The sequence below is a fragment of the Cottoperca gobio genome, unplaced genomic scaffold (genome assembly GCF_900634415.1).
Source record: "Cottoperca gobio unplaced genomic scaffold, fCotGob3.1 fCotGob3_245arrow_ctg1, whole genome shotgun sequence".
Lineage (NCBI taxonomy): Eukaryota > Metazoa > Chordata > Actinopteri > Perciformes > Bovichtidae > Cottoperca > Cottoperca gobio.
In genome coordinates this window covers 184,498-203,525 of record NW_021166869.1, presented here as the reverse complement: position 1 = coordinate 203,525, position 19,028 = coordinate 184,498, and the positions used below count along the sequence as shown (strand labels likewise).

Genomic DNA, 19,028 nt, shown 5'->3' with positions numbered 1-19,028 from the left:
TAATCTTATTTTGCAGAAATGTATCTTTTGGTATTTTGGAATGAAACTCAGAGACTCATTCTTCTCATGCAAACAGTCATCGAGTGTAAATATAACGACCAAAAGTCTCAAATCAAATGCTTTTCAATGTATTTAACGTTGACGTACAAGTTTCAATGACAGTGACTCGCTTTTTAATTTGAATGAAGGCAGTGATTAATGAGCAACAGTGTGGGAAACTAAAAATACTTCAGTCATTTCTTCCACAATAACGCAGCTACAAAGTGCAAAAGGCAACACGACAGGACAGAGTGAGAAAGAATCACAAAACATCAAATGTTCCTGAACAACAAAAGGCACTAAAGGGAAGCGAGGAGCAGCTACACCGTTCAAACACTTTATATATTTGGTCAGTGTGAGAAAGAATGTGTATAAAAAGTCTTTAGACTTTAGCTCAGCAAAACAAACTCAAGTTACCACAGATGAGATTAAAATCTTCCCATAATCCAACATTCTGTTCTGGGAGGTTTAGTGGAGGCCGGACATTATTTGTATCACTGAAAGGAAATGTAATCTCATTTATCCATCTCATTTCCTCGATGGCTCCATCTGCAGAGGAAACGTCCGGCTGCCGGGATGGAAACAGAAGCCGGCACGTGTTTAAATGATTACAGCTTCTCCAGTCCATCGCTGCTTACATCGTATCAACTTCCTTTCATCAATTTAGTTTCAGGTCAAAATTGTGCTTTTGTGTCTTCATGTCAAATCGACAAGAGAAAATATGTATATATTATTTTTTTTCAAGCTCTTCTAAACTTTGCAGACACATTCTTGATTTATAACTAACCTCATTAACTGATGGAAAATAACTTATTGAGTCTCTTTGCACAGCGTAACTCAACAACAGGATTAACAGTTTGTTTTGTTGGTGAATCAAAAACAAAACAAGGCAAACAGGGACACACTTCCTGTTTCACTGGGTCAGAGAGGAAACCACATTCAGACAAAAAAGCAACAACAAACAGGAATATGTTCGAGCACGAGGCAAGGCCACAGGAAGTGAAACGAGCCGGGCAGCGGAGACGCCTCATCCTCCTCTTACAGCGACCAATCACAGCCTGACGAGCTCTCAGGTGAAACGGGTCCATTTGTGTCTCGCGTTCTTGTTAAGTGTGACGAAATGTGAGCAGGTTTAGGGTTCTAACTTGAAATACCAGTTCTGGATCTGAAACCTGGTCAGAAAGTAACAAATCTGCTTCTTCAGGATCCGAAGTCTGTTTTAAAAAAACAAATAGCTGAAATATTTCAGTTGATCAACTGCAGAATGTTAAATTATTATTGGATGTTTCTTACTGATGTATTACTGTGTCAGTGCCGGGTGGAGTAAGTAAGTGTACTTTATATTATATTATTATTACTTTTGATTATACAATCTTTAAAGTAATACAGCTGTCAAAACAATGTAGTGGAGTAGCAGTATAAAGATGCATAAAATGGAAATACTCATGTAAAGTAACTTCCAAATGATTCTTATGTAAATGTAATGAACAGTTTATATAAAAAAAAAGAAAAACAAATGGATAATTTAAATAATTAGTTGATTCATTGATTAGTTAATAGACAGAAAATGAATCAGCAATTATTTCGATAATGATTCACTGGAGTTCCTTGAATTTTGAGACATTTTATAGAAAATGATTGTAGTTTAAATATGTGCAAAAAAATATGTAATGTGCCTTAAATAGTTTCATGTATTTACCAGTGACTGGAATACTACATATTTCTGTAGCACTTTAAGTATTTTACCAACTAGTACTATTGAGATTGGACTTTACCTGGTAAAATAAATCCACTGCAGATCAATTAGAATTTAAACTAAACTAATAACTCACATGGTCCTGAACCCCGCTTTAATGTCTCACAAAGCTTTAAGATAAAAAACTCTGACCTCAGATCAACATGTAGGACCAACTTCACCCTATCTGCCCGGCTCAGGGGGAACACAGTGCATTCTGGGAACAGTGCATTCATATTAGGACAGTACCGTACACAACAACAACAACAACAACACAACATACAAGTCAGCGTCCTGCTGAACTCACTGCTAATTAAAACTCTTGACTCAGTTCAGTCAGCAGCATCTGAACGCTCTGCCAACTGTCCTTTAAAGACTCTCGAGCAAGGCACTTCACCCACAGCTGCTGCGGCGGACAAACACGAGGAGGAATGTGTGAATGGAAAAACCCGGCGTCCGTCCAGATTTTCAGTTTTTAAATCACCTCGAGGAGAAAGATTCCGGACAAACACTTGGACAGTGAAATGTGTGAGACAGACATCTGAATACTATTCTGCTGAAGAGATGCGGAGTGATCTGTAGTTACTCCCGTCTTTACTTAATGCATCAGGTTGTTGTTTTTTACAGCAGCAGTGTTGTAATGTTGATATAATCTTCTTATTTAAATATAAAACAGGCACAGGGGGAAAGTTCAGATTGGTCCATCGATCCGTCGATCCGTCTCTCTCCACTGACGGTTAAAGGGCTGTTTAGTGGTCTTTCTTCTGGACTGTGACTCCGCTGCTGTGTGGGAGGCTGACAGGAGGAGAGAGCTGGAGTCAAAGTCCGCGTGGACACCGAGGAGTCTGCTTTCCTCTCTAACTGCTGACCTCCTGGTCATCAGCTCTGGAAACATCTCACATGCATGTTTTATGTGCGTTCAGGGCCGCAGACACAGAAAACTAACGGCGCTGGTGTTGGATCGTAAAGAATGTTTTGGACTGATACTATGATACAACGTCAAAACTGTTTCAAATGTTTGTACGCTGAACTTTTAGCAAAACAACTTTTCCATTTTTTCTTTCACTGCTGTGATCAGGAAAACTCTTTATGAAAAAGGAACTACACTATTAGACTGTTCTGCCTTTTGTACTTGATAATAAAAACATTATAGCGCTGTTAGGCGCAAAAGAAATTCAAGATTTCAAGAATATAGTTGAAATATTTCCAGGATAAAACATTTAAATGAGAAAATTGTATCCCATAATATTTTAAGAGAATATTATTATGACACGTCAACATTTGTTTGTGTAAATTTTCAATTCAATTCTTAAAATGTATTCTGAAAATGAAGACTTGTAAATTATAATCTTTTATCGTCTCCCTCCCTCCATCATTCTCTCTCCTCCGTCAGCGACCCACACGTCTTCCCTCCTGAGAGCAGCGGTGTCTCCACCGCCTCTCTCCTCTGCACAGGAAGTGGATCAAGTCCGTTTACAGTGATAGAAAAAAGAAAAAAGCCAAGTGTGCAGATTTCTGACATCCCACTATTTAAAACTTCTCTGTACATTTCCCAAACAAAGTGGCGCTTCCTTCCTTTTCTTCTGGATCATACAGTATGTGCCCGGTCATTGCTTTTCTCCAGCCAGGAAAAACAATCAATCTCAGAACAGTCTGTGTGAATAAAGAACGCAACAGTAAACAGAGCAGACAGAGTGGGGGGAGCCCTTCAGAAAACTGTACACATGCAATCTAACGTCTCTTTCTGACACATTATTCTGTTTCAGCCCGACAAAGTTTAAGAACTTTTAAACCACAGGTGAGGGGTTACAGGAAGTATAACATCTTATTGCTTTGAGAGGTGAGACAGACGAGAGGAAGATTCAATATTAATTACTGAGAAGCTTCTTGACACAGAACCACACAAAGTTTTAACACTCAATCAAGAAGTAAATGAACAAAAACTACTTTGATAATTGAGAACTACTCCAAATATTCTGTGGTTGCAGTTTATCTTTATTTATTGTTGAGGATTTACTGCTTTTCTCATCATTGTGATGATGAATATCGTTCGTCGCAGCCCCACACCAAACACTGTGTCGAGTACTTGTTGACGAGGTTTTAAATCGAGTAACTAAAACACTTTTTTGATTCACGGTGGAGTCGTTAAACTTTACCTTCAAGTGCACAATCCTCCAAAAACTTACTTGTGTGGTTCTTTGTCTGAACTCTTAATAATAATAAAACGAATAGTAAGACACAGGTCATTTCTCCGTAGCGATCAGTGGCGTTTTTAGTCTTTCAGAGTCCACTGTTTAATATGAATTGCTGGTGGAGGAGGAGTGGATGTTTGGCTCTAACCCAGCGCGTCCTGGGATCTGGAGGAGCCATTTTATTTTTATTTTAAATAAATCTAAAAGAACAGATCAAAGAGATATCACTTGCCACAGAACTGATAACAGCCAGGTGCTCCTGGTTCATCCTCCCTAAACCCAACCTGAGCCAACGATGGGGAAAACTGAAAAACGGATAACATGTCAGCATCCAGATCAGCTTTAATTCACCTTAGTCCCAAAGCAGAGGACTAAAGACAGGGGTTCTGGATGGGAACTCTGACCTGACAACAGCATTAGGTGAACATGTAGACGGTCACTTCACTGTTTTCAAGCCAGCAAGTGACTGAACATCCAAACAGGAGAGCTGGGTGTAGCTCAAGAGCAGCGGGACCAGGAAGAGCACGTTGAAGCCCACCACCCCGTATACGATGTATCGGTAGGGCAGCTCCACCTCCATGTGCTGCCTGGCCTTCCTCACGTCCGTGCTGGGCACCCCGGACACCCAGCACACCAGCGGGATGGTGATGGCCTTCATCAGTGCCCGAGTGGCCATCAGCACTAGCACACCCAGGACGAGTCGCAGCACTGCGACACCCACCAGTCCGGCGCTGAGGGCGGGTATGATGTAGGGGAGCTGGTCCGGTGTCGGGTCGGGCATCAGACCTAGGTAATAGTTGACGTGGGAGGCCAGGGCCACGCCGGCACCCGTGCCCAGGATCTGAGCGGTGTCACCCCTTGAAGTGCTCCAGGTGTCCAGGTTGAAGGAGAAGAGGCCCAGGCCCAGGTGGAAGGAGATGATTATGAGCGGAGCGTAGCGGCACGTCAGGTTGAAGCCGTCGATCAGGTCCAAGAACGGCAGGAAGAAGAGCAGGATCAGGATGCTGTAAAGGACGCCGACTATGACGTCCTGGAGGAAAAACAAACAGAGAACACGTTACCCCAACAAACGTAGGCTAGAGTAATATTTCTTTGTTTTTTAAACTCCAGGCGAGTCTACTGACGGGACTTGTATAAGCAAAAGTAGCATATGTAAATAAAATGTATTATAACACTACATGCCTTGAGGAGGTAATTATTTATATAGCATGCCTATAAATCGTTCTTAAGCTCAATAAACAGATAATTTCTCCGGGACATTGAAATCTTACAGCAGGACACCTGGACCGGCACCAATTTTTGCTGACGGAAACCCTGATTGAAGTGTAAACCATCCCCACCCCAAAAAAACTAAACGGTTCTGACTCCAGAGCCATTCAGCAAATGACACAACACACAGAATCTTAAGAGTTAACATAAGTGCAGCAATAAGTTTTAGGAGCAACTCTCAAGTGATCACATGATTATTCACCAGTGCTCTAAGCAGGATAGGCCAATCAGACACAAGTATTGAACCTACCATTTCAGGTATTGCATTTAGATTATAAACTTTATATGTAGATATTTATTGGTGCATTTCCTGCTGATGGATAAAGGAAGCTGAAGAAAGGAAGCAGGAAAGCATCAAGCTCAACGTGGCAGTAAACTCTGGACTCCAACACAAAGTTCATCACAGTCGCTTATTTATTGACCCGAGCAGCAAACTGACAGTCGGCTTCCTGCTCCAACGTTTACAATACGTGTGGCATTAACCTCTCACATTGACCGCAGAGCTGAAGTAGAGCTCCTGCTGAACTATTCAAAACCATTTCTGATGATTCAGAGAACTAAACTGTCGCGTTGCACTTCTTGCACGTTTGTCAGCATCTTTATTATTTATAGAGACAACCGGAAATAAATTAAATGCGTCAGCGCTGCTATTGTCACATCAATTTTGTACAATTATCAACTTGGAAAATTAAAATCAGAAAAAAAACAAGTCCACTAGCAAGAACTGTTTATTTTCATAATTTATCAAAAACATTTACAATGATTTAATTCAATATTGGGAAATGTTACATATCTAAATAGTTTATAAATTGTATAAAATTGAAAATCTGTTATATATGGTACCGTTGACATTTTTAGACGACGCCCCTTTGACTTCAGGAGATTGTGTCTGATACTTTTCACCATTTATAATTTCTTAAATCAAACTAATCATGTATTAATTGAAGAAATAATTGGCATATTAAATGGATAAATTACTATGCTCAGAAAAAGATGTTTCATAATGTGTATGCACCGAGGGTGGAGAGTGTAAATAAACATTTGATAGTCGCTCAACAGACTCACTTTGGTGTGTACAGTTTTTACTTTGCTAACAGCAGTGTCTGCTTTCCCTGGATGAGAAATCAATGAGGGTTACTGTAAATTTACACCAGTCCCGATCCTCTGGCCAAACGTTGGAACATTTCCGCTGCTGCCTGGCAGGTTAGCACACTTGGACGGCCACACTGGACGGAAACCAAGGTCCTGTTACAGTTTAAATATCTATTTGGCTGCTTAAATACACGTTGTGGGACACATAAGCCCTGATCTCACAGTCAGCCATTAACCCGTGTTGAACTACGAGTCCCAGAGCCACAGAGCTGCAGTCACATGCTGGCACACCGCTCGGCAGGAACTCGTGTCCCAGCGGACTGGCTGACCGTACAAGGACACACTTTAATGTCTGAACATTCAAAGGTTTAATGTGATAAATCACGTTACTGCTGCCGCTGCAAACTTTTATCCCTTTTAACCCTCTCTCTCTAAATGATAGTGGAGGAGAAAATGACAGACAGCTGAAAGCTTTCACTCACTGACACAACTTGGAGCGCTGAAACAAAACGAGCCGACGGATCTAAAAATGTGCTGAAGAGGATGAGCGGGTGGCACGGTGCCCCGAAGAAACAACAAGGTTCATGTTATTTGGTAGATGCTATTATCTTAAGTGCGATCACAATGAAAAAGAAAGAGAATATTATTGTCAGCACGGGTAGAAACAGCTACCAATAACCCCGTCTGTGGCTCCTTCCAATAACCCCGTCTGTGACTCCTTCCAATAACCCCGTCTGTGGCTCCTTCCAATAACCCCGTCTGTGGCTCCTTCCAATAACCCCGTCTGTGACTCCTTCCAATAACCCCGCCTGTGACTCCTAATAACCCTAATCTCAAACAACATATATTCTTGAGAGGGCTTTATAATCTGTCCATACAACACCGTCTTTCCTTACTGTCCTCTATCCTAATGCAAGACACATTGTAGAGGCGGAGCGATTCCTCAGGGCTTCATTAATGTGCTTCAATAAATAGAAATATAACAGGATGAAACTGGAGTTTGTGAGTTCTCAGATCAGAAAGACACTGAACTAAACACAAACACAGGCGGTGCATACCTTGTTAGCTATCTTACAGCTAACGTATGTAAAGTTGGATGTTTGGGGAGAATAAATGCTTAAACCAAATGACACATGAAGAAAACCTGCGTTGTTTTCTATCTGAACACAACTTGAAACCCTTGAGTTGAGAAACTCAACAAAAAAAGATTTAACAAACAGGAAATGTATAGAATAGAACACTTTGAAGGTCATCCAGTGTCACATTGAAGAACTAAGGTTTCAAATGAAGCCTTTAAATCAGAGAACACAACAAATGTGAGGGAAAGTTCTCAGTCTGCTAAACGGTTTGTAGATGTCAACATCATCAGTGGCATAACAGCTTTTTTGTCTGTGAGCTCTTCCTGCAGAACAAAGCAGAAGGAAGTAGTTTCATTGGGTGTGATGATTTCCAGAACACATTAAGTTCCCAGCAGGCCTGGCAGAGCAGACCGCTAATGGCCCGCCATGTGTCCAATCTCTACTGAAACACAACAGCCCCCATGAGCCTCCAGAACAGACATCAGACTGTGTTATAAGGTGGAAATGTGCGCTTTGCATGTTGACCTACAGATGTGATCCATCTCATATTACTAAAGGAAATGCTTTTAATGGTGCCAATTTGCCTAAATGTAAAAAGAAATGGGACTCGTGTCACATTTTCCAAAGATCGCAGACAATTAGAGGTTTTTCCTAGTTGATGTAATGATGCTGGGATAATAAATTTGAATATTCCACCCATTACAAAGACGACATAGTTTGATTGAAGCGTGGGAGAAGCAGATACAGATTACAAATGTGTTGAAAAATATGGTTTCTTTGAGCTTACTTAAGGGGAAACTTTAGGGAAGATCAGAGTTTAAGCAATTATTAAGATCCTACAGATAAATTACTGGTGGAAAGTAAATTGAAAACATGAGCCTGGGCTGAAATAAAAAGGTTGCTACGGTTACAGACATTATTTACAAATACGTAAATGAGATTGAGCGGGAGGGAAAAAATAACATGAGGAAGAGCAGCAGGAGTTTCTGGGTAACAGACAGATCACTTTATCCAGACTGTACCATGTGGTCACAATCATGCTTTGGGTGACATGAGGGAGGAGGAGGAGGAGGAGGAGGAAAGGGCAGAGGGAGAGGAAGAGGAAGAAAACAGGGACATGTGGAGTAAATAGGAAGAAATAGTAAAAGTACTTTAGGAAGGAAACAGTTACATCCTCTGATGCAGTCTCATCAGCAGTGATGGAGAAGTATCCCAATCATTTACTTAATGAGTAAAAGCAGCAATTTTAGGAAGAGTTTTAGCAACAAAACCTATTTAACATTTAACATTATTTAACATAACAATTCACGTTACAGGAACTTCTCCTGTGAAAAATAGTGGCTTGATATGTTACAGCCAGATTAACAGGTTTACTGAATTTGTATGCAAGAATTATTTGATGCTCTGAAAACTCTGAAGCCAAGGAAGTTGTTTTCCTGTTGTTCTATGAATGTGAAAGTAAAACTACTTTGAAGAACCTTTACAGACACCTGTTGTGTAAAAGAAATATTACTCTTGAATGTTATTTTATGAGATTATGAAGACTTCAGTGCCGTCTCACTGTCAATTCATAATCACAGTAATGAACTCCCTGGAGCTTTCTAAGGTCTGATTTTCACAGACAGTTGTGTTACAGAATCTGGTTGAATGCCAGGGCACATTAGACGTGACGAATGTTGCAGGATGACTCAGGCTTGTGTCCTACAATTTAAAATGTACTCACTTTAAATTGTTAATCTAAAAAACTACTGAATTACTTAATAATCTTAAATTAATTTTCTAGGTCAGGCCTTGTTCATCTGAGGGGACAACAGAAATATGTTTCTGTTGAGGAGGTGGCAGATGGAGCAGAGAGTTCTTGTGAGTATATAAAGCAGTGTGAGCCGGCAGATGTGCATGTGGTTCCTGAAGTGGAGGTCTTAGCAGCGACACCACCTGCGGGCAGCCACAAAAGGCCCTTAAAGAAAGTCTCTGATGTGGAATTATCTTCTAAAGTTTGTCTGGGAGGACGGCCAGCGTACTGTACCGTCTGCTAGTCCCACACCGCCATCCATCACTCCCTCTGACACAGGCGTGACCACAGCAACAGACAGCCCAACCCCAACAGTGACCCAGGACTGACATCATTTCCCAGTCAATGAATTTCTCCAAAACATGCTATTCATTTATTGTCCGTACTTATAGCTATGAAAAGTAATGCACTGTCATTTGTTATATAAGTACTAGAACTCAAGATGATAAGTGGACTTTAAGGATTATTTTGTCAAACCATTATTCACAAGGCAGAGAGATGAACTTTCACACTCCGACAGAAGGATCAAGAGTTGCTTCATTAACGTACTTGTTTCAGCAAAGCAGCTTCTAGGTTGCAACCCAGACTTTGAGAAGTCCTGTAAAGCTGTAGGGCACGGCGAGTAAACACATGCATTCAGCGGAGTTACGTCATATTTTTCATGACTACCTGTGTCGTACAGCAGTGATCTCATCCAGCCAAAGTGCCACTGTCGGCAAAACAATCTAATAATGTGTGAGCTGTGAATACAAACATGTGGGAGCAAGTTTTTGCAAGCATGAATATTTCTCAATGCTTTTCCAGTAAGAATTAAGAAATGCTGCCATTTATTGTCTTAACCACTTACATCTGCACTGAGCAGAGATAGAAACAGGTCCTGGCACGTGGAAGACATTATGCATATTCCAGATTATCCTCGTGGTTTAAAGTAGTTTACAGAAAGAAAGAAAGAAAGAGACAATAGAGGTTGAAATGCTGTAGAAACACAGTTATGTACAGAAGTTCATGACCTGACCTAAGGAGAGACATTACAGAGCGGATGAAGCTCAAGTGCTGACTGAAGGCTCTGGATAAAAGCTACTAGGTGTACATTGGGTTGAGATGTTGACATATGAACTGATTCACAGTTCAAAAGTGGACTTTAATTCTCAATTATCACAATATGTACAAAGACGGGAACAGAGTGCAAATTCACTATCAGCTTACATAATGCATGCAATATTGACCGATCTGTAAACTAAGTTAATCAATAACTAGAATTATCGCCTTGCAGTTGTATGCCTCCGCCAACCAGTCTTTGAGGTTTTGCTAAGTGTTTATATTTCTGTCCGTCTGTTGGTCAAGATTGTGTCCCATCTAAAGCAAAGATGCGTAGTTGAGACCATGATGAAGGTTGAACTCCAAGATAGGAAATCAGGAACGGGTCATTGCGGAAACTGTCAAACGACCCTGGGAAATGACCTAATCATTTCCCCACACATTTCACATTAGTTCTACAGTTACACAGGTGATTGTATTGCTGACATCAGAGCCTGACGCCAGCTCTGTTCTGGAGCTGAAGTGACTGCTGGTCGGATACCGTTTCCAACGTGTCAGCTATCGTGTTCAGACGGACAGAATGACAATTTGGCAATGCAGGTGGTACGGCCACCATCTATCTCTGTGTGTGTGTGTGTGTGTGTGTGTGTGTGTGTGTGTGTACGTACCAGGACTGAGTGCATTCCCATGTATATTCGGCTGACACAGACCAGCAGACACCAGCAGAGAGCCAAGATGAAGCCCAGTGAGAACGGATACTGTGGAGGTGAAAGGAAGACACTTTTACACACACACACACACACACAAGCACACCCCTTGGTGATTTAACTGCTTAGGACAGGTTTAGTTTGCAGCATTCCAAACTAAATGACAATGACTTATGATGAATACATTTTAGATGTAATGTAGAAGTCCTTTAGTACATTTAACAACCTGACAGTAAAAAAAGTCAGAGTAGGGAAAATGCCCATCATCAACAGTCCAAAACCCAAAGATGTTCAGTTTACTATCACATAAAACAATTCAGAGGCTGAAACAAAGATACACATGGCAATCAACTGAAACGTTAATCACATGATCAAAATTGCTGATAATACAAATTTTCTGTCAATTGCCAAATCGATTTATTAACTAATGGTTACGGGTCTAAAATAAAGTTGGATACGAGCCACAACACGCAGGTCTGCCGTGTGAACGCAGCCAGAAAGAAAAAAAAGAAAATGAGTGGCAGTTGAGCCGGGGAGGAAGAGACGACAGATGAAAGCTGCTGAGGTTTGCACACTTGTTTCAAGCCTTTTGTTCTCTTCATTGTTACTGAGATAGCTCAGATTTCCTCTCACAGACCAGAATTACAATACAAATCCCAAACCATCACTGGGACTCCCACACCTCCAGCCTTCAGGGGAAATGACTCATCACAGCCGTTTAATGTTCATTAAAACAGATGAAGGAACTCAACTGTACCAACAGCCATTAGCTGCAAAGATTAAAGACATCACCACATGTGTCACTACCTTTCACAAACACATTATATGGTAATGAGAAGCAAAATAATATCAGCTAAATGTAATATTTATCAAAGCATTATCTTAATATTGAACAGTTTGGAAAATATTCAAAATCATATAGTAAAAAGTTAAACCTATATTATGTCAAATAATGGAGCGAGTATAATCCTATTATATCGGAAAAAAGTTCTCAAGTTCTTAAGGCATCAACAGTGATTAACTAAATGTATCTTTTCCAAAGACCTTATGAACTGCGGTGTGCATAAACAAAAAGAAACTGCTGTCTCAGCTACACTGCAGGCATCATATTAAAGAGACGTATCAATTTAAACCTTTCCATTGCACTTTATGATCCCTGTTGTCCTTGAAGTGAGTGTTTAAGATGGCTTAAACAATGACGTGTATGGATTTTACAACCTGCATTAGCCTGATGAATAAAAAGATAGAATGCTGTTTTACTGCAAGCGGTAGCTGCTGGACTCCAGCCTCCGAGTGTAGGCTGCTTACCTGCCAAATAATGTGTTGCTGAAGTACACAAACAAACCACAGCTCATTTATACCTTTCCTGCATTTTTTTTTTAACGGCATGTGCCGAAATAAAATTCAGTGTGATTTATTCACATATTTTACTGGTATATAAATTATCCACACTTTAGAGTTTAAAGCTAGAGCTGGTAAATGCATCTTTTGTGCTGTGTGGTTCCACATTGTGGAACATAAAGGGACATGGCTACAACGAAATTGTATTGAATATATTTTGAGCACTGCAAAAGTCAAAAATCATAACTATAAATTTTACAATAAAAACAGCCATGCCGTGTTTAAAAACGAAGAGGATGGACATGTTTTTCCATTTATATCAACTCCCTGAACTCACGTCTAGCAGCAGTTGGCATATGAGAGTTACAGATGTTATTTCTCACATTCTCCACAATAATTTAGCATTTACATTTGAGCCATTTAGATCCAGAGTGTGCAGGCAGAAGCATCTAACTCAAGGACAAAACGCAACAGTTGAATACAAGCTGCTGCTTTAAATGCGTGTCTATTACAGTCAGACAACTCCTGTGAGACTCTCCCTACAGGTGTCTCTCTAACCACCACGTTTCAATCCAAAGTGTCAATTATAAACGGAGACCTCTTTGGAAAAATGAGGTCAATGCAGAGGGAGGTTTTTGGTTGAGAAACAGGCGTCTTCATGCGTGTGGATTAGCTCTGAAGCAGGGTCAGACGCAGCCGACCGACATGCTCAGAACCAACGCTGTGTTTGAGGAAAACTAGCATAGAGTGTGAGGGGAGAGGAGGGAGGGTGAACCAAGGAAACCATCTGTGAAAATGTTGTTCAAACAGCGGCCTCTGTCCTTTTGTAAACAGAGCATGTGCCTCAGAGTCCCACGAATGCGTTTGCATGCCCGCTCTGGCATTGTGCCTGTGACCACGGCGGTGTTGCAGCTCGTGCAAAGTTTTATGGACATGGTGTTATTTTTTGTGTGGCTTGTGGTTCCCTGCACACTGCTTACTGACTGTTAGCCTCGGTGTAGGGTTTGTTCTCTGCTCCCTCACGTGACTTATCGTGACACGCGTACTACATTACAGGCAAAAGTCCCCTACTCAAGTAAAAACACAGAAGTATTAGCAGTAAAATGTACTTAAAGTTTTGAAACAGTATTTTAATGTTGTAGTTAATGTAAAACCGTGTCACTCATTTCTTTGTTGGCTAAGTGTAGTGGAGTAAAAAGTTAAATATTTCACTCTGCAATTGTAGTGGGGGTCAGAAGTATAGGATAGAAGTAGAATAAAATGGAAATATTCAAAGTACCCCACTCTTCTGTTTGCAGTCCCTCCTCGTCAAAAAAATCTTAACTACTGCAAATAAAAACATTATTTTTGAATGCAACAGAAGCAGTTTTAGGTTGATACGTCTGCAATTTGAATGAAAACACAATGTAAAACACATGGTTGGAGTTAGGAAATGCTAAACTGTTAAACTCATTCATGCTCCCAGGAAAAAGCTGTACTGCTCCCACCTAATGTTCCTGCTGAAGGGAGGAAGTCTCACACAAAGCCCGTTTACCATAATGTGTTCTGCTCTGGCTCTACTGGACGATGTAATGAGAATTTATATCACACAATATGCTAAAAACCACCTAAAGTTTCCTCAGGTCCACTTCTAATCCTCTCCTCTTATCTCTCTCTCTTTGCCCTTAAGTCTATTTATTCCCCTATTATCTTTCATCATCCCTCACTTTTCCTCTTCTCTCCTCTATGCTTTCTCCATCGCTTGCCCTCTAGTCTCATCTCGTCTCATCTCGTCTCGTCTCATCTCGTCTCATCTCTCCTACTTTCTTCTTCTTGAACTGCTCTTTTCTGTTCCGTCCCTCATCCCTCGCCTTATTTCCCTCTTACCAGTATCTTCCATAGAGAAAGAGACATCTGGCTCTATTTACTGTCTGAACTAGAAGAGGGCGGTGGGATGGGAGAACCGTCTCACTGTGGCCCATCTGAATCCAAACATTCCTGCTTTGCTGAGACAAGTCAACTGAGGCAGCGATACAACAGGAAAGCTCACAGAGCATCTACGGCAAGCAGCAGTGGATGTGAAGGACAAACAAATGTGAGAGTGCGCAACAGAGTATTAGGAGAAATACTTCTATGACAATTCATACGAAAGTCTGAAATCTTATCCATGAAGAACTTAGTCAAGACATGTTCAAAGTCCGTCCCTAAACTCTACGTTATTATTCATCAGCCTGCTGGTGTGCACAGCCAGAACTAACATCTCGGTCATGCTCATGTAATGTGATGTGACTGGCTGCTGTTGGATTAAATCAGTTTACTATGAGTTTGCATTTTCACACCGTCTCCACTGCTTTGATAACGCTAAAGATAACTACACTTCTAAATGAATCACAGTAAAAGAGTTAGAAAACGATGAAGACAATAACAATCCGACAACACCGCAACAGCATGAAGGCCAAAGTAGGTTGATAGTAAAATGTAATTGTTGTGTGATTGAGTAGAAATGGAAAAATAAATGTTAATGTTATTTAGAGTACTTTTGCTTTATGGCTACAATTTTATTTTTCCAGTTAGATAGATTAGGGAAATACTAAGGTGCATATCCTGTAAATGTAAGGGAAACTTATTCATATTTATTTAGTACAGAGCTACAGTTTGTTTAGTAGGCGAATGTATTTGTTAAAAACTATGACCTGACGTGAAAAGGGCGGGACAGTCTTATCCGGTGTTCCACACAGCAGCTTGTATTGTAAGACCTTGAAGAGGGATTGTTTTGTTCAAAGTGTTTAACAATGACATGAACAGATATTTGGTAATATTGAGAGCTTTACTGAACTGTCATACGCTGACTCGAGTGTTTCAAAGTCAGGTTAACGAGTAGAGAAAGACCGGTAAGCAGAAATGAGACAGCTACAGACACTATTCTAGTCTTATCATGGGGCCCCACACTTGGAGGTCAGGGGTCGGCTCTCTTATCTCCAGCTCTGGCAGACAGATGGTGAGGCAGAGAGTTGTAAATCAATCTCACCCCTGCTCTCGCCTGCTGTGCTTCAAACTACACAATACAGGGATACCGCACAGTTCTTTTCAAAAACTCTGGGCTTTCTCCCCCCCCCCCGCACCCACTTCAGAATAATGACTGTTGAAACCATTTTGCAGCATTTGGAGAATATGACAAGGCATCGAGGGAATTGTCCTCAAATAAGCAAGGAACAGTTTTTTTGTTAGAAAAAAAGACTCAATACAAAAATAGTTGCGGATTCATTTTCTGCCTTAACAATAAATCGACTTGTAATTGCCATAAAGTCTGAGGAGCATGATAAGTATCCACACTGGCTGAGTTTTTGTCACAGTTTTATGAAAATCAAATGGGCTTCCTGCAGTTTGTTGATCATGTCCCTCACTGTGTGGATGCACAGTGAGACAATGGAAGTGGACTACACAGTCTTTATGTTGGCTTTTACAGACTGGACACACAATGGAGTGTTGTTCCTCCGGAGTGAATAGGAGGAGATGAAGAAAAGACAACAGAGAATGGCCTGTTCAAACAAGAAAACCTGCATGCATGTTATTCCAATGATTTGGGAGACTTCAATAAAGTTTTTATGAAGTTGGCCAAAGTTGAGGAAGAGGTGAAAGTTTGATTGAATTTGTAGCCACATGTGTTAGCATGCTAATCATTACTTATTGAGCTGTTATTAACATGCTTAATGTCACCATGTTAACATCTAAAAGGAGTTAACATATTAACATGCAAATTAGTATCAACGTACGGCTGAATAATCTTTTTTGGCCTAAAACTAATTTCAGAAAATAGTGAAAATGTTCATCACAATTACCCAAATTGCTTGTTTTGTACGACCAAAAATACAAAATCCAAAAATAATGAGTTTTCTATTTAAATATCAATCTAAGCACCATGTATATACTGTCAAATCTCAATTTCCCTATATGTGTTCACATACTTGGCCAATAAAGCGATTTCTGATTTTATTAGAAAAAACAGCAAATTGTTAAAGCATTCTGTAAATCTGGCCTCTAAAAACAATGCAGGTGTATAATGAGCATTATAGTGTCACAGGACTGTCAGTTGGCTGTAGACCTTAGACTTTTAGTCTCATTGTACTCACAATGAGCTTGATTTCACTGTAGTACAAGCAGATAAGAGTCAACAAATATGCTCATACAGCTGAGCAGGCTATAGGCTTCTGTCACTGTATCCACAAGGCCGACCGCACATTAATTGTTAATGACTCCGCTTCAGAAGGCACGGTCTCACTGATCCTCTACCAAGAGCTGCCAATACAGATGTTATTCTGTGTTGTTGTAGCATAGCAGGGCCATGTATACTAATAAAACACAGGGTTGAGCACAAATTAGCTAGTGTAACTGTCAGTGTAGAAAGGCAATTTCCTTCTTACACTTCTTAAACCTGAAAAAAAACTAAAAGCCATATACAGTTTATCACAGATATAATTGTAGAGTAGCATATCTTAGGAGATATTATATGTAGGCTACTTATAAAGTCGATATTGTGATGTGAGGTGCTGCAATTTAAACGGCACCAAAGAGTTGCAAAAAGGCGTCTATTTATGCTGGAAAATATAGAATAGGAAACTGCAGTATTTAAATGATTTACAGACTATAGGCTGCATTTGTGTGTTGTATTTTGTTTAAATTCAGTTATTACAACATTTTGATTTCCAGTGACTTTTAGAGTTCAAAATATATTGCTATCTTACACTCGGATGCAATGTTTATCACTTAGATATAAATATTAATTAAAGTGAAATGTACTAGTAAAAATGGTACTTTACTGACCAAGTGGGACTGGGTGTGGTGATGATGACAGTATTCTTTTCTGCTGCTGCATTTCAAAATGTCAGATAATATATAAACACATTTAAACATCTAGTTTTGTTGTTGATGTACTGTACCTCCCACCGGCCGTAGGTCAAGAAGAACAGGGAGAAGGGGATGGCCGTGCCCGACATGGCGTGTGTGGACGGCATGCTGTACTCAGAGTTGTAAAACATCTCCACTTTGACCACAGGTGGTGAAGCGGGCCGGGACCACCCGATCACATCCTTGGTGCACTGTCCCAGATACATGACCCAGACCCACACCATGATCAGCCTCCTGCCCACAAAGGCTTCCATGTTCCACGTGACAAAGGGGAAGAAGGTGATGTAGAACAGCTCGTTGCCCAGCTCGGTTCCGAAAGTGAACATGTAGTACAAGAACCGGTTCCTGATGAGGAACTCCTGCCCGGCGTCGCCCGTTAGAGAGTTCTTGCGGAGGGGCTTTACCGTGCTGCTCGGTGGGAGACCCTCAATTTCTTTCTCAGTTTCCCGTTCCTCTGACTCGGTTGCCCCTGAGAAGTCCGACCGGGCGCCGCTGTGACCGCCCTGGCCAACGGTTGTAATCCCCGCGAGGCTGCGACCGTTGCTGCCAGGACCAACCGTTTCTCCCCCGGCGTTCTCTGCCGACACTGGTTCCCCGTTCTGGGAAGGATTTTCACTTTCCCCCCCTCTGTTTGAATCGGTAACCCTCTTCCGAGCACCCACAGTAGCTGTTGGTACTTTCTCCCCTTCTCCAGCTCCGATAACAGACAGGTGTTCCCTCTCATTTTCCCCGGTGATGTGATTGTGGCAAGCCCCGTTGTTGTGCGAGTAAGTCCGGTCTGCTTCGCTGCTGCTGCTGGTGGTACTACCAGCACAGACGGGTCTCGAAAACGTCCCGTGTACCCCACAGAAGCGCTGAAAGCGAGCGACAAGGAAGGGGTCTTGGAGATAGTGGTACAATTCTACCAAACGGTTACTTTTCTCCATGTTTACTCCGGTTTACTCACCCCCCCCCCACCACACAGAATCCGTTACTTTCCCCCACAGATAGTGGACGATGGACGCTAGCTCTCCGGCTAACGTTAGCTAGCTAACCCGTGCATCATGGAAGAGAGAACCCCGAACCGTTTTTAAATAATAACAAGTTATAACGGCGGGTAGTACAATTGAAAGAAAAAGGAAGTTATGTATTCAGTAAGATGATAACGGACAAACCGAACGGCTCGGTTCCTGTTCGAGTCCAGATGCGTTCAGTGATCCGCTATCTCAATAGTTACCTGACCAGCAGCCTGCAACTGACAGTTCTACGGGAGCGCGCCTTTCCTGGTGCCTTCTCGTGCTGTCGGAAATTCTGCAACTAATTGGTGCAGTTTAAATGGACGCTTTTTCTGCGAATTTTAGAGGTTTTTCGTTTTAGCTTTCAGTTGAATTAACGAATTACTTCCACAAATACCTTTTTTTATTATTTATTTTATTTTATGTACTGTACTGTATTGTATCCCTGTATGGTAACTTCTGCTCCATACGTGCTTGATTTTCTTTTTAGATATATTCAATGAGTAAGGAGCCTGATCTAAGATGTTCTTTGCCAATGAAAGCTTCTCAGTAATTGTTGTGCATATGACCATAAATAACATGAAACTTTATACTCTATTATTAAAATCATACACACAGTGATTATTTTTAAAAGCTGATTCCAATGTGTTTGGACTAGATATTAACATAAACACCTTTAAGGCCAACAACAAAATATATATATTTTTATATTTAAAAAAAAAGGAAATAATAACAAATGTTAGAGGTGTGGTGAATTGGAGAGACTTGGACTTAAGACCTTAGTATTTTATCCCTGCATATGAACTTATTTTGAATTGAATTCCAGTTTCATCTTCTTTAATGGTGACATTGAATTATGTTGATG

The 19,028-nt window shown here is 40.9% G+C and overlaps 1 protein-coding gene across 1 annotated transcript; it reads right to left on the bottom strand.

Annotated features, from left to right (window-relative positions):
* Nucleotides 1–1,283: 1,283 nt before the first annotated feature.
* On the bottom strand, nt 1,284–18,441 carry LOC115005059 (sphingosine-1-phosphate phosphatase 1-like). The gene is made up of 3 exons (XM_029426857.1): nt 17,201–18,441; nt 10,905–10,994; nt 1,284–4,996 (listed from the first exon to the last, which is right to left on the bottom strand). Exons 1-3 carry the CDS (start codon nt 18,092–18,094, stop codon nt 4,403–4,405), a joined length of 1,578 nt encoding a protein of 525 aa, XP_029282717.1. The 5' UTR covers nt 18,095–18,441; the 3' UTR covers nt 1,284–4,402.
* Nucleotides 18,442–19,028: the final 587 nt, after the last annotated feature.